General features: G+C 49.3%; 1 protein-coding gene across 1 annotated transcript in view; it reads left to right on the forward strand.

The window, feature by feature from the left end:
- Positions 1 to 10,455, forward strand: part of GPC3 (glypican 3) — a gene marked incomplete at both ends in the record, with an annotated part of 149,630 nt that extends 139,175 nt beyond the window's left edge. Inside the window, one exon of the mRNA XM_080352559.1 lies at positions 10,280 to 10,455. Within this exon, the coding sequence (XP_080208685.1) occupies positions 10,280 to 10,455 (176 nt within the window). The remainder of the gene's footprint in view (positions 1 to 10,279) is intronic.
- Between the last annotated feature and the right edge of the window lie 5,287 nt (positions 10,456 to 15,742).

Genomic DNA, 15,742 nt, shown 5'->3' on the forward strand with positions numbered 1-15,742 from the left:
ATAACAGGTCAGAAACTTGAATGCGTGCTCTGCCGGGAATGCTAATATTGCAATCTTTTCTGTTGTTGTTCCAAATAAGAACGAAAGCACAAAAACTCTCATGAAATAAAAATTCCCAACAGAAAATTGTCCTGCTGCCATTGACTGTGGCTACTTATGTCAAAATGTTAAACAAAATGCAGATTTTAATCTGTCAGAATATTAATAGCATGCCCACTAAATATTTTGGTATCATCAGCACATGAGTGTTTGACCTATCTCTGTTGATAACATTGTCACTATTGGCACAGCCAAGTGGAACATCTCGATTTTTAGAAGACCACCCTGATTTAAGAGGACATTTTTCCACTGGGCACCCACAGGTGTGGCTGCAGCTCTTGCAGCTCACAAAACCACAGCAGCACAGGGCACGATCCCGTGGAGCCTGTGCAGAAAAGACATGGACCACAAAGTGTGCAGGGGGCTGGCAGACATCTCCTCTCCCTGATGCAGGCAGATTTCCTACCACCCATGCACGTTGCCCCTAGGCTCAGGTAAATACAGCAGATAATGCCTCAAAATAATGTTTAGGGCAAAATCAGGTAGAAACAGCCATGCTGTTTTACGGGGCTGGAGGGAGCTGCTGTTGCTCCCCGAGGCTGGGGGGATGGCTGAGGAGGGGTGCAGCGGGATGGTGTGGAGCATGAGCCCCCACAGCTTTTCCCTTTTCTGGGAGGGTGGGAGAGGAGTAACGCTGAGATGCAATTCTTAATTTCCAGGAAACTTTTATCTCTAATCTCTGTAATCCGTTTTAGAGAGGATTTTGTATTTTTCAAGGGATTTACAAACTGGATTACGTAGCCTTTTTATTTTGATTTTCCACTGCAATTGTGACATCCCTGAGACTGAGCTGTGAACGCTACAGATAGGACGGAGGGGAAGGCATTTGTGGGCTTAGGCTTTGGAGTCCTCTTGCATTGTTATCTCCGTGTTTTACTGCTCGGCCAATAACTGCTCGCTGTGCTGATGGATGTGTCCCCAGAGCAGTCCGGATGCTCCCACATGAGCTGTGTGGCCTTGTCCCTGGTACCCTCTGTGGAAGCTGACCCATAGCGGTGCCAGGCAGGATCCTGGCGCCGATCCCCTCCCTCTGTTGCTCCCTCCTCCTGGGTTAGGAACAATCAAGGTGGTCTCCTTGAGCTCCACCATGGTCCCAGCCATGGGCACTGGCTTGGTGAGGTCCCAGCCACAGTTCCCAAGCACACTGGGAGGCCCCTTGGCCCCCAGGAAGGGGCAAGTGTGATGAGATGGATCCGGCACATCCCACACACCACAGCCGCGGTGTCCGGGCACTCAGCTGGGATGATGCCAGGTTTTCCATCAGAGCTGCCACCACCATCCAGCTCCAGCATTCATCACCGTTGTTCAAGTGGTGCTTTGGGACCAGGGGTTGTTCTCAGTCCAGGAGAGAGGAAGGGAGCATGAATCAGTCCCATTTGTGCATCAGGTGTTACATGCAGCTGGTAAGTAGCTGGGTTTAATCTGGGTCTTTCTCTGCAGCCATGCAGAAGGCCATGCAAAGCCAGGTCCTGGTTTCAGACTTCAGTGGCTGTTTCTGGCGCTCTTTTCGGTGCTGGGAACATGACCTGAAGTCATTAAAAAGTTCCAGTCTATGAACCCCACCCCTCTTTTTCTATATAAAGTGGGAAAGTTGGGTATGGTAATGTTTCCCAGGGCCTCCTGCATTACCCCATTTTTATAGGCTGAAGTCACTTTAATGTTGTTTTAATGCAAAGCCAGGATTTTATTCACTTATGTATTTATTTATTTTAGCAGCTTAACACAATTAAAAAAAAAGGGTGGTGCTGTAGCCTCTCGGCTCCCCTCCCTTGGCAACACTCTCACCTCACTTCAACCCATGCTCTGTGCAAATCATGGAGGGCCGGCGGGGTTCCCTGGCAGGGGCAGGGCAAGCTTGCTCTCCAGCCCTGCTGGTAATCCTGGGCAATGTAAAAGCAGAAAACCTCGGGGAGTTTCCTCAGGAGCGGAGGCAAGCTGGGCAGATGCCTGTGTACCACCACACCTGAGCCTACCTGCAAGCTCCACTCGTGGCTTGAGCAGGTATGTCCATGCCCAAGCGGAATTCTTGGGTTATGACCTGAAATCTCCCTCTAGATGTTTTCCTTGGTGCCATGAGTTGTAGCCTGGTACAGCCTCTGTCGCTTTGGTCCCCAGGCTGGGAGCACTGCTCGAGGGCTTTCCTTGTGTGCATGCTCAAGGAGCAAAACATCAGCCACCTTTGATTTTTCTTTTCCTTACAAGTGTAGGGCAATGATGGATGTCCAGGGTTTTTTGACTGAGCGTAGACATTGCACAAAGTCTCGGTCTTTTCTGAAGAGGCACATTTCTGCTTACTTAAATGGAGCACGAATGCTGTGGCCTGGGCCCTGTCCAAGTCTGGTTTCTGCACATGGTGAGTCACAAAAGAAGATGTCAGATGTTCCTGGGTGCCGTGACACCACTACGGGTTTTCTGATCAAGCATTGAGAAACATCCTTCTGCCTTGAGGGCTGCATTTAGCAGCTGGCATCCGAAAGGCTGGGACCATTGCCGTTCCCCTTAAGGCTCTGTCTTGGTGGGTCTTGCTAGTACACGGGTGTTTAATCTCTTTATCAATGATCTGGAGGAAGGGATTGAGTGCACCCTTAGTACGTTACACCAAATTAGGTGGGAGTGTTGATCTGCTGGAGGGTAGAAAGGCTCTACAGAGGGATCTGGACAGGCTGGATCATTGGGCTGAGGCCAGTTGTATGGGGTTCAACAGGGCCAAGTGCTGGGTCCTGCACTTGGGTCACAACAACCCCGGGCAGCGCTACAGGCTCGGGGAAGAGCAGCTGGAAAGTGCCTGGCAGAGAGGGAGCTGGGGGTGTTGGTGACAGCAGCTGAACATGAGCCAGCAGTGTGCCCAGGTGGCCAGAAAGGCCAACAGCATCCTGGCTTGTATCAGGAATAGTGTGGCCAGCAGGACTAGAGAAGTGATTGTGCTGCTGTACTTGGTGCTGGTGAGGCTGCACCTGAAATCCTGTGTTCGGTTTTGGGCATTGAAATACTAGAGAGAGTGCAGAGAAGGCGATGAAGCTGGTGAGGGGTCTGGAGCACAAATGTTATGAGGAGCAGCTGAGGGACCTGGGGCTGTTCAGCCTAGAGAACAGGAGGCTGAGGGGAGACCTTATCACTGTCTGCAACTGCCTGTGAAAGGAGGCTGTAGCATGGACAGGGTTGGTCTCTTCTCCCAAGTAGCAAGTGATAGAACAAGAGGAAATGGCCTCCAGTTGTGCCAGGGGAGGTTTAGATTGGATATTAAGAAAAAAGTTCTTCACAGAAAGGGTTGTCAGGCATTGGAACAGGCTGCCCAGGGCAGTGGTAGAGTCACCATCCCTGGAGGGGTTTAAAAGGCATTTAGATGAGGTTCTTAGGGACATGGTTTAATGCTAAAGTTAGGTTATGGTTGGACTCGATGATCCTGAGGGTCTCTTCCAACTGAAATGATTCTACGATTCTATGGATGTCACTAAGTGTCCTGAGCTTGAAGAGTTGAAGGCCAGCAGGTAGCAAGCAAGAGCTACCCATCCTGGTTGTATCTGAAGAGCTTTTGGGGGAGCAAAAATTAAGGAGAAAATTTCAGTTTGATGTAATTATGTTGGTTTTGGTCATTAGAGGAAATACGAAGCGTTCCATTTTGCTCTGCTGTCACTGGGAACATCAGCTCCCAAAATCAAGACTATCCTGAGATGCCTCAGGTGACAGCAGTGATCGGATGGGGATGGGTGACTCCATGTCTGGGTGGACTGAGCTACATGGGTAATATGCAGAGCCATTGCTTGACCCAGTCCTATAGCACTGCCTTGTAAATCAGTTCACTTCTATTCCTACTCTTCTGTTTCCAGCTTTTCCTCATCTTCTTTCTTGACTCCTGCCTTTGTAGATGCTTTCAATTGTCCATGTTTAGCTCCTTATTTTTCAGTTCTTCTGTCCTAAGTTCCTTTAGGTAGCAGCTCTTTTTCTGGACAGTACATCTGGATATCACACCGTGGCATGATGCTTCGTCATCGAAGTGCAAGGACTCCGGTGCTTCAAATTAATAATGCTAATGAGATTTCTTAATTTTTAATAGATTACATGAGCGTGTTTTGCTAAACAGTTTTTGTGGCTCTGCTCTGCAAGTACAGTTCAGAAACTCTTCCACTTGCTGCCAAAGGGAAGATGATTAATGCAATTGCAGACGCCAGATTCTCTTTGAGGTAAATGCTAGAGCATACCAAGGAGCAAGGAAAAATGTAATGAGTACATTTCCAAAGTAAACATAGTCCCAGGTCATAAATGATAGCCCTTCCTTGCCACCAGCCTCCAGCCAAGGTGGGGTCGAGGACTAGTCTCTTGATTTGGGGTCATGATGCAGCCCCTCTGCCTGTACTGTGTGATGTGCTGGATTTTGGGATGTGTTTTGTGCCTTTGCCACGTGGAAAGCTTGAAGATATCCATGAACAAGACTGGATGCTGGAGTTTGGGGAGCCGGAATGTGTGTACTGGCTGCCTCACATAGCTCATGGCCAATTGCCCTGTGTACCCCGCGCAGCACCCGGTTGCACCCCTGGTGTGGGGCTGAGCTGGAGCTTCCGCACTTCTCTGTGCTGGATTACTTGATCCCTCCAAATCAATCTCGTTGCTGGCCTCCAGGTTGCTTCAATCCTGGGGGAACTTCGCCTGAATTGGTGCTGGTTTTGTGGTGGCACCTGCGGAGTTTGTGCTGCTCGGGGACACACGCTGCAGGCTGTGGGCCACCAGAGGCACGCTGGCAGTGGGATGCACGGAAAAAGCAAGTGGGGGGAAAAGTCTTGGTTTGCAAATTGGCAATCTCAAACCCAATTCCCTTGGGTTTCTGCCCAGGAAGTCGGTTTTACCGCTTGCTGCCGAATTGCGCCAGGATCCCTCAGCCACATTGCCAACGGCGGCGGGATGGTGTTGAGCCGGATTTTTTCTTCTTTTTTATCCAAATATGTATTGCCAAGAGCCGCACCTCCTAAATTGCTGCGGAGGAGGTGGAAAAGCAGAGGCACAAGACCATGCACATGCTGCACATCCATCTCGGTGATCTTGCAATGGTGCCAATACAAGCATCGCAGCCAGCCCTGGCTCAGGGCTTTAATTACGCGCCGGCGTGGCCGCACCTACGGCTGGGCTGTTGCAGCTCGTTGCACAAGAAGGGAACTGGCAAACCTGTTGGTGCTCCAGGATTTTAGTGGTAATAAGCCAGAGGGCAAAACCTCCCTGGTGAGTCGAAACCATACTTGGCTTGGTGTTTGGAAGTGTTTAAGGTGTTTTGGAGAAATAGAGGGTTGGGGATCCCGGCTCTCTCTGCGCAGCCATGGCCACGTCACTCCATGAATAGGTTTAGATGTTGTCTTTGTGGAGGCAAAAGCATGTTTGTAGTATGAGCTGTTTGCATGAGAAAGCTGGGTAACTGGAGGCTGAGGTGAGCAGAGCTTTTAGTATTCCAACAGGAAGAGTTTGGGATGTTCTTCTAAATTCCAGGTGCAAACACCTGTGAGAGTGAAGTGGTTGGTGCTGTAGAGGTGGAAAGAATTGGAAACTAGGGTCAGGCAATCCGGTCTGTGGGATCACAGGCTGTGATGCTTCACCTTGTAATGAGTCAACAGCTTGAGCTTGACTCAAACATCTCTCCCTTTAAGAAATCTAGTCTTGCTTTGGAGTCTTTTGAGATGAATATCCACCCAAGTGATACACCCCAGAGAATGTAATTCTAATCAGTGATGTGCTTTCCTAGACCAGTCCTGAAGGACACACACAGGCAGATGTTCACAACTGATCACCAGAGCTGCAGAAGCTTGCCAGGCTGCCCTGTTTTTCTCTGATATTTCTACTCACCGTGTTTTGCACTTATTGGAAACACATGGTCACAATCCATTTCCTAATCCCTTCACACCACGGAGTTTCCATCATTTGCAAACAAGGGCCATCACCACATCCCCACAAGTGCTTCAGCCCAGACAGCAGCCTCATTTGGTGAACATGCTGCATTAGGCATGATGGTTTTGCCCCTTTGCACCTGTTGCAGCTGCCCGGTGCACCAGCAGAGCTATCAAGTGACACCAAGAAGCGGTTTTCACGCATGGCTGTCTGTGACAACTCTGTTTCTATGTTAGGTCCATGGCTGGAGCCATCTGCCAGGTTAGGCTTGGCAGCAGGACAGCCTAGATGTCTGCCCGCGAGGTGACGTTCCCTGGCTCCGGGCAGTGGCTGAGCCAGCCCACGGGAGCTGGGCACTGTCCTCTTGGAGGTCATTTGCTGCAGTGCCATTTGTGAGCAGTTCTTTGCTTAAGACCGCGTTGCCCTTTAAGGGATGGAAAGGGGTGTTTCAGGAGGCAGCGGTGGATTTGGCAGGGGAACTCCTGCCCAAACGCTGCCTGCGTGCCAGTACTCATCCCCCCGGCTTCTCCTGCGCCAGCTGCCGTGGGACTTAAACCAACTCAAAACCAACCTCCTTCCACTTCAGCTGCCTTTTGTAGCCGTTTCCAAAGCTCGTGTGCTCCAGCAAGAAGAGCTTTTTAATGATCCCTGCCCAATAAGCTTGTGCAGAGTTGGTACGCCTAATTCTAGTCCTAATCCACGGAAGAATGCCGCTGCTTTATTTTGCGGATGCGGAAAGTGCGTGTTGTAGAGCTGGCGGCAGGTTTTTGTCATCCACACTGCGAGACCATTGAAGCTTTTGCCATCCTGGGAGCAAAGCGCAGCAGCTTTGTGTTAGAGGGGCTTTTGTTACAAAAGATGCTTCCGGAGGGACTGGCTTGTGTTCGGCTGGAGACCTTTCACCAGCTGCGTGAGGACTCGGGAAGCGGCACGGCACGCTCGGCTTGCATGCAGGCAGGGGGGAGGAAAAAGCAGAGCTAATGATTGACTATTATTTTAAGGGGATTATCTAATCAGCAGCCCAGAGGACAAGAGGGGCCAAAATGAGTGAAGATTGAATACATAATTAGTGCAGATTGTTGATAATACCCTCTGGACTCCAACTGATTATAAACAGAAACAGATTTTTCTAGTTCCCGCCTCCCCGCCCCCCCCCCCAAAAAAAAAAAAAAAAAGCCTTTGCAGGCCAAAGGGCCACTTTGTACAAGAAATTTGTGAATTAAGTGGGTGATCACAGCTGAGAGAGGATGGCTGGGTGGCAGGGAGGCAGAGGAGCAGCTTCTCTTGGGTTATTTTATAGCATAAAGGGAGAGTTTTGGGTGGCAGTGACTGAAATGGTGTGTGTGTGGGGGTAGTTTCTGTCACCCCACTAGCCATCCTGCAGCTCCATCCCTGCTGCTGCGAAAACAGGAGGTGCAGGGATGCAGCCTGGACTAACTGCAGGTCCTAACGAAGGCTGGAGCCCTAATGAAGCCCTTTCAAGAAATACCCGCTTAGGAATATTTGCTAATTTGTATTCCTGGATTTGAAATATGATTATTATTATACATTTTTTAAGTTGTTATTGCCTGTGCCTACTTATCAGCTGACTCAGGTCTGTTAGAGGCTAATATTATATTTTCCTTTCCTCCTATGTACCAAAGGTCATTAGAAGTTAAGTGAAAGGGATTTGCAAGAGTTACAGATCCATTATTAATACAAAATAAAGGATGTATGTCTAAATCTGTCAAGCCTATAATACAATTGGGCAAAAATAAGCCCAGAGAAGGAAACAATGGAAGGAACAGTGAAAACAAATGGCACACCCAAGCCCTAAACTTCTGAAGCAGTTCAACAAGGCTAGGAAAATAGCTCTCAAATATCTAATGATGAGGGTTCCTATTAACTTCTCTGTAATTTGGTCGAAGAGGATGTATGAAAGAATTGCCATCCCCATCTGGGTTAAATTTCATTATTTCAAAAATTGCCCCGACTCAGGTTCATGTGATATCTCAGAATTTGAGAATTTCCCATGTGAAAGAATATGTCTGCAATGTTAACTTTGGTGTGCTTGGGCTGAACGTATCCAACATCATTCAGCTGCTGCAGTGCGAACCAGGCAGGAACCCGTATCTTATACATTACAACACTGCAGAATGAGGCTTTAAATGGGAATGTCAAAATGCTTTGTGCTGTGAAGGACCTTGCTGAAGCACTCTTTTCTTGCAAATTTATTTTCTAAACTGAAGGCAAGAGTTGTTACTCTTTTTCTGTGATTTTTTTAAATTTAGTTTTGCTAGGATGTGCAAGAAGAGACTATTCTGTCCCAAAAGCTCTGCCTACCAGCTGCAGGTCGCTGACCTGGAAGCAGGCTTTAGGAGTCTTTAGAGCTGGTTGAAACACCTTCCAAAACACACCAGGGCTGGCCAACTTCGTCCTGGTGGGACATCGTACCAGCTGAGGAGTCTTGTGTAAAATGACCAGCTGTGAAATAATCTGCTGTGGTTTTATTAACTCAAAATCCCTTCACTTACTCTGCAAAAATGAGCTTGGGAAAATATGATGGTGCATCCAGGCTGCTTCCAAACTGCCCTGAAGCCTGAGCATCCTTTGTGCCACGGGGACTCTTTCCTTCTGAGCTTGCAAAGTGGCACAGGATGGGCAGAGGTGGCCTTGTGGCACATCCCTTCCAGGGTGGCACCTTTTCCTGCTCTGCCCATGGGTGTGCAGCTCCAGGGGACTGCAGAGTATCTGTAATATTACAAAGAAAATCAGGAAAGCTGTGGGGAAGAGGAGTGCCACCACCTGTGGGAATCTCTCGGATAAGTTAGAGTTTACCAGGCTGGCTTTGCTTGCACCTGGCCCTTTGTGCAGGTGGATATCTGCTCCCTTTCAGCCATTTCTCACCCTCTTTGATGGCCTGGGCTGACTCACTTGTGATGCTAACATCATTATGCTTTTGTTTTGCAGTGTTTAGGTATTTTTTATTAAGAAATACTGCCTGTTTGCCTTGGCAGTGGTGCTCGCTGGATTGATGCAGTGTTTTTTAGCTGCAGTGTTTATTCAGTCTCTTGGATTCTTTCTCAGGGGTGGGGTGGGATGATCCAAACCCATCAGTATGCTGGTGATCCATGAGGGCTTGTGAAAGGCTTGAGCCAGGGCCTTTTCTGATGGAAACCACCAGCTTCCTCCACTTCCGAAGGCCAGGCTTAAGGGATGAGATGGACAGGCTTAAGTGATTGCCATCCAGACAAAAAACCTGGATGCCAGAAGGAGACACCAGCAGCATGAGAAGGGGAGCGAAGGACCCCTTGGCTTGCGTCAAGCATGAGTGCACCCTCTCAGTGCAAATGCTCAGCAGGTACAAATGCCCCAGGTGGATCTGGTTAATGGCATCTTAAAACACCTTTTGCTTTTTGTTTTTGGCCTTGAGAATTGCTGTTTTCTTGCCTTTCCACAGCGTCTATGTGGACTTTTTTATTCTGTGTCCCAGGGAGACAATGGCAACTGTGACTTACTGCTCAGCAGGCCCCTCGTAACCAGTGATGGGTTGTCACAAGCTTTTCCCCCATTAATATCATGCTACTCTGCCAGGACTATAAAAATGTTTATACTGGACATTTTCTTGTGTTGGAGCTCCCATGTGCTTCATCTCAAAGTCCCCATGTTGCAACACCAGCGTGGCTGGGGTGTGTGATCCGTTCACATTCCTCGCTCGCCAGCACTTTGATGAGGTGGACGGGGAATGGGATGGATGTGTTGTAAGTGCTGTTAAGGAGCATATTTTGCACACATTTAAATAAGACTGCAGAAATACAGAGCTCCTCGGGTCCTCCAACCAGGAGGTATTTGGTGAGCAAGTCCTTGTGCTGACTCTGGGTTCAGGGAAACTACTTGTGTTCGCCTGGATTTCCTCACTCCTGCACACATCCGTACAGTGTCTGGGGAGAAGACGTGATTTGCATTGCTAAACAGCCGCTCCAAAGCTCAGCTGATTTTCCTTGGGAGTAGCTCTCCAGTAATCCAGATCCCTTAATGTCTCTTTTGTTTTCTTACTGGGGCACCTTACAGTTGTGATTTTTTGGTCTTTCCAAGTGTAAGGTTTGGTGTAGGGTACTGGGAGGTGCTCTGGGACCAGGGCTGGCTGCAGGGCTGACAAGATGTTTGCTGAACTCTTCTGACCCATCCACCCTTGCTGGGATTCCTTCAGACACACTGGACCTTCCATGGGCTGCCCTGGGGACCCCAGTGCTGGAGTGGGCTGGATGTGCTGTGCTCTGGGATGCCGGCACGCACCGCCTGTCATTAACCGCCTCTCTCCTCCTGCTTTCAGAGCTGGCATACGACCTGGATATGGACGACGTCTCTGCAAACAAGCAGCTTCTGAACCAGCAAAGCAAAGATGGTGCCATGATCCCCAGCGGCGACCCCGGGAGTGCAGCCCCTCGTGCTGGTCCTGCCACCGCCGTCACCCTGGTCCTGCCGCTGCTGCTGGGCCTCCGGCCGTGAGCCGTGCCGGTGGCATCGCTCTGTGTCTCTCCATGCCTTTTTTTAATGAGGAAGACATTTGGAATGTCTCCTGAAATATATGCACATTTCCAAAGACGGGGCAAAGGACTTGAGTCGGTTTTATAAAAGAATATGGCATCTTCACACAACTCCCTCCCCTAAAAAAGCGTTTGTTCATGGTAAACTGGTAAATGCAGTGCTTTTTAAAGATAATCTTGTTTAATATAAGAAGCTTGATATTAAATTGTGTTTCTCACAATTTTTGAAGACTGAGGTCTCCCTTGCTCTTAAGTTGAAGACGATTTTTCATCTTGAGTTGTTCAAATGTGCATGGGGTACAAAACACCTACGATTTATGAAATACTCTCAGCAAATATCAGACCCCTCATTCTAGTTGACTTAACACAGATTTTGTCTGTGCTTCAAGCAGTTTTTGTACTTAATCCAAATTTGAGGATCACCCCTAGGAATCTGGCCAGGCATATAATACAGAGGGTGTGTGAAGGTCAAACACATGGCAGGAGGAAAGATGCTGCAGAAGAGGAGATTGTTGTGGAGATGTGCTCCCGTGGGCACGAAGCACACTTGCATCATGACAAGTTGCAGGTGGTTTTGCTGCTCGTCTCTCAGCCAGGTCCTGCAAAGCCCTCCAGTGCAGACAGCCAGTCCCCTCTAGCATCCCCATGGCCCATGCGATGCCGTGGTTTTATTCGTCAAAGGAGAAGCACCTCCGTTCCCACGGGAAATCTGCAAACACAGCTCCAGCCAAAGGACAGACAGCGTGGATGTACACGCCGTGCTTTACAGAGATGAATAACGGGCGTCTATCACATTGTGCTACAAGGGAGGAAAAGAAAAGGATTTGCAGGAGCCTGAGGCAGATGAGACTCTTACTCATGTGTTTCTTTGCATGTTACTTTACTTAAGCTATCTCTAAAATAAAGATTGGTTGCTCTCTAAAGGGTGCACTGGAAGTAGCCTGCTGTGGTGGGAGGCGACGCTCTGCCTTGTTCCTGGAGTGGGCAGCCTGGAAAAGCCACCAGTGCCCGGGTCGGGCTGGGGCACTGCAGAAAGGCTTGGCATAGTCTAATTACATGGATGGGCTGAGGCCAGGGAGTGTTTGCTTTGGTTACTGGCCAAAATGATTACATATTCCTGTTCAAAATGCTACTTTTCTAGAGTGATTATATCCGCACTATCTTAAGTTGCAGTGAGCGCATGTCTGCGTGCACACACACACTCACACGCACGTGCATGCTTTAAATATTTGTGTTCCTTAGACCTTTTTGAAAGCAACTTTATGTTTGCAAAACAGTAGATAAATCTGAACCATGCAATCAGATGCTTTGGAAAGCGGAAACTTTGCCCAGTCTTACTTTGAAGTGGTGGGGCTGCTCTGGCTGGCCCTGCTTTGAAGCCTTGTGACAAGCAGTGGCAGAGGGAGAGCTGGCTGCTCACCCCGCTCCTCTGCCTGGGGACCTCAACTCCCAGGTCACCACTCCTGATGGAGAGGAGCGGATCTGGGCTGAGCCGTGGCTGACCTGCTGGAGAGCTTTCCACTGGGTTTCGGATGCTTCATGTCCCATCCTCGTCGGGGTGAGCACCGGGGATGTTTGGGCAGCGCTGGTGCCATACAGTGTTCCCGTAAGCGCTGATTTTTTACATCCGTGCTGGTGAGATGCATATTTGTATTTCACGTGTTCACACGCCAAACTGCAATCGTCTGTCTATCGGGATCTTGCTGGGGAGCCCTAGGTGCACAGGGGTGACACAGGGAAGAGCCATTGTTGTTGCTGGCAGAGGTGTTTTGTGACTCTCCTGCTGTTTCGCTCATGCATCAGCCCAGCTGTCCCTGTCACCCTGCTCTCCGTGCCGCAGCTGGCTGTGCCTGTGCCTCTGCTGCACCAAAGGGAATATTTTATTAGCGCCACTTGAATTCCCATCGCTTCTTCCCTTCTGATCATTTCCTTTCATCCCCTTGAAGCGCTGGGGGTGGGAGCGGCTGCTGGGTTTGTTCAGAGATGATGCGCTGCCTCTGCCTCACCAGGTATCCCTGGTACCAGCGCGGGGACGTTCTCGCCTTTAATATTGTGTCAGAAATGTTCGGTGTGCTCGTTCCTTGGATAAGCAGCAGGATAGGATGGTGACAGTGGCTTTTTGGCAGTGCGTGTCCAGCGTGATTCTTCCTCTCTGCAGGAGGTGGCGTGGGCTTCGTCTTGCTGTGTGTCTCACAAAGCCTGGTGGGTTTCCCACCCTGCATCACCGCAGCGCGATGCTGGTGCTTGTCAGCGGCAGACCCCTCCATAGCACATGGAGCCTGGTTTCCCATCGCACAGACATGCTGTTTAGTGAAGCTGTGCTTGTTGGAGACTTTGGTATGATAAGAGATCACAGAAACACAGCCTTTGAGCTCGCTTCCTGCCAGGCTGACAACATAATGCATTATAACTTGAAAAAAAGCTGTTGAATTTTACCCTGTAGTGGGTCTGTGTGCATGTTTTAACAGGTTTCGCAAGGGATGTCCTAACTACCAAGGTGAGTAAAGCTGGTGTTCAGTTTTGGGCAGTGTTTCAGTTCCATCTCATGAGAAATAAGGAATAATTGTTCCCCGTTCATTTCTCCACACCACCTCTGCTTACTGTGACCTGTATTGCCATGGGATGGGACATCTCCATCAGGAGATGGGCACTGCCACCTCCCCTGTGCATGTGTACCTGGAGCTCCACACCTTGTCCCAGGGCTCGCAGGTTTAACTGCTAACACACAATCAAGACATTTCAATTTTTCTTTATTATTAGTAGTATGTATATGTAGCAGTAATGAGCACATGTGTCATATATATGATATTTGCATGAGTTGAGAAGGTGTGGGGCTGGAGCTGACGGTAGGTGCTGGGGCAGCGTCTCGGCTGCAATCGCAGCACGGTGATAACGTGGCGATGTGACTCCAGCACCAGCAATGCTGTGTACAGCCAGTGAGGCGTGCAGCCAGAGTAAATACCTGCCTGGTTTTCTGCCAGCGAGAAAAGCGGCCAAACAGAGGGGTTTGTGTCACAGAAGTCCTTATGGGAAAAAAAGAAAAAGAAAAAAACCCCTTTTCTAGATAATTTCCAGCCCTGTGGTGAAACTCAAAGCTATCCTGAGCTGTCACTGACTCTGATTCCTGAGTCTCCTGTGCACTCTGTCTGCCAGCACCGTGTCCCAACAGTACCCTGTGGGCTCGGTGCTTTGTGCCGGCGCTGGCTAAATGCCCAGAGACCCTGGGGAAGGTTCCCAGTCTCAGGTGGTTGAGCCCTTGTCTCCTGTCAGTTTAACCTTAGCACTTCCAGGCTGGCTTTGCAGCTCTTGTTAGACTTTGGTGGCAGCAGTGGGGTGGCTGGAGCCTGCTGCCATTGTGCACATCCCACGCATGGGCAGGAGTGAGCAGCATCGTGCCACACACAAAACCACCATGTCTCTGGGTAGGTCTGCAAGCAGCCTTGAAAAGGTGGTGAAGCTGACACCTTTCCCCGCGGTGATGAGATGCAAACATGTGCTTAGCATGTGTAATGTATTTCTCTACTAACCATGCATCAAATTATAATTTAAAACCAAAATATTTTTGTTGGATGAGAAGTCATGGTTCATTAATCAATTGACTAATAGTTGAGTGCTGGAATGGTATAATCTAACACACTTAACAGCTGCTAGAAACAGCTGGTGCTTACAGCTTGTGCTGTTTTGGGAAGTGAAATCTAGAGCGTCTCAGTTTTGTTATTCAGGATGTTTTTCAGAATTGCTTGTGCAAAGCCCTCAGGTGCTCTGGAGCGGGGACCCAACAGTGATGTGGGACTGGATGCACCGAGGCTTCCACGTGAAATAAAATCCCCCTTGCACAGAGGATGCAGAGAGCACCAGCTACATGTGCAAACATGGCAGCTGGACACAGGGGTGTTCCTGTGGGTTTGTGTAAGGCGGACACGCACAATCCCATACTGTCAGGCGGTTTGATTTGCTTTTGGGTCAAAACTGGTGTGTGCTGAGCTATGGGTACAGCAAGGGAGATGCCACCACTCCAGAGCTCCCTGGCCTCTTGGGGCACAGGCGAGGTCGTGGTGAGGTGACATGCTGGGGACTGCTTCTTTGGTAGTCGCTGGTCCATGATGTGACCTTCACAGTAGTGTGGAAGGCGGTGGCGGGGGGCAGTCCTGGGGTAGAAGATACGTGGGGAGCAGGGCGACGAGTGGGCTGCTGGCAGGGATCAATGGTGGGATGTTGCATAAGTCTCTAAAGTCAAATAGAGGAAACCACACAAAGAAATCAAAATGCTCGAAACAGAGCCACGTGTGCTGCTGAGATGTCTCCTGCCAGCCTCAGACCACAGAGCTCAATGGTGAGACCATCCATGGCCCCAGGTCCCCTGGCCAGGTGCTGCCCTGCAGGGTCTCCAGCTCACGTCAGCTAAAGCATCTCAGAAATGTCACTTGATTCCCAAACACTTGGGCGCCTTGGTGGGAATTTCCTTGACCTTTCCAGCAGCTCTGCAGCTTAATGATTGACAAATGCTGCTAAAGCTTTATCAGATCACAAGCCACACGCCCCACAAGCAGGTGTCCGTTTCACAGAAACCCAGGGATTTTTCAGTGTGAGCTCCACAGCTGAGGGTGACTTGTCTGGATGTCAGCAAAATCACAGATCCACCTTGTGTGTTATTTGTAGCTTTAGCAACGAGCCAGGTATAGCGGTGCTGGGGGGATGAAATCTGTAGCTGGAGGGGAATTAGATGAAACCACCACGTTGGAGGATGCTCGCAGGTCCTCAGCCTAGGAATATGGGTTTTCTATTAGGGACACAGTGAAACTCTCCGTGTGAAGAAAAGTGGTGGGTTTTGTTCAGCCCCAGCCTGCAGCTTGCTTATGGGAAACCTCACTAAGAGAAAAAAGTGGGGAGAAAAAACCCCAAACAAACAAGCCCACAAGCAACGCCCTAAATAAGCTTGTCAAAATGTTACTGAAGGACATTCCCTGGAGATGAGGCAACAGAAATTTTGATGCAGGCAGATGAAGCAGCCCTGGCATGTTTATACAGTCAGCGAATTTACTGCCTTAAAAGAAAAAAGGCAGAAAACAAAACAAAAAAACCCCACAAACAGAAAAGCAGTCAGTATTAATCAAATATAGTTTATTTTGTCAAACATTGTATCCTTTTGAAAATAAACATCTTGGTGTTGTTCTGCTGGAGAGCTCGCTGGGATCTGAAGTGCACATCCGTGCCTCTGGGCTGCGAAGCGCCGCATCCCACAGCCCTTC

This window comes from Nesoenas mayeri, assembly GCF_963082525.1.
Source record: "Nesoenas mayeri genome assembly, chromosome: 13".
In the NCBI taxonomy this organism is placed as follows: domain Eukaryota; kingdom Metazoa; phylum Chordata; class Aves; order Columbiformes; family Columbidae; genus Nesoenas; species Nesoenas mayeri.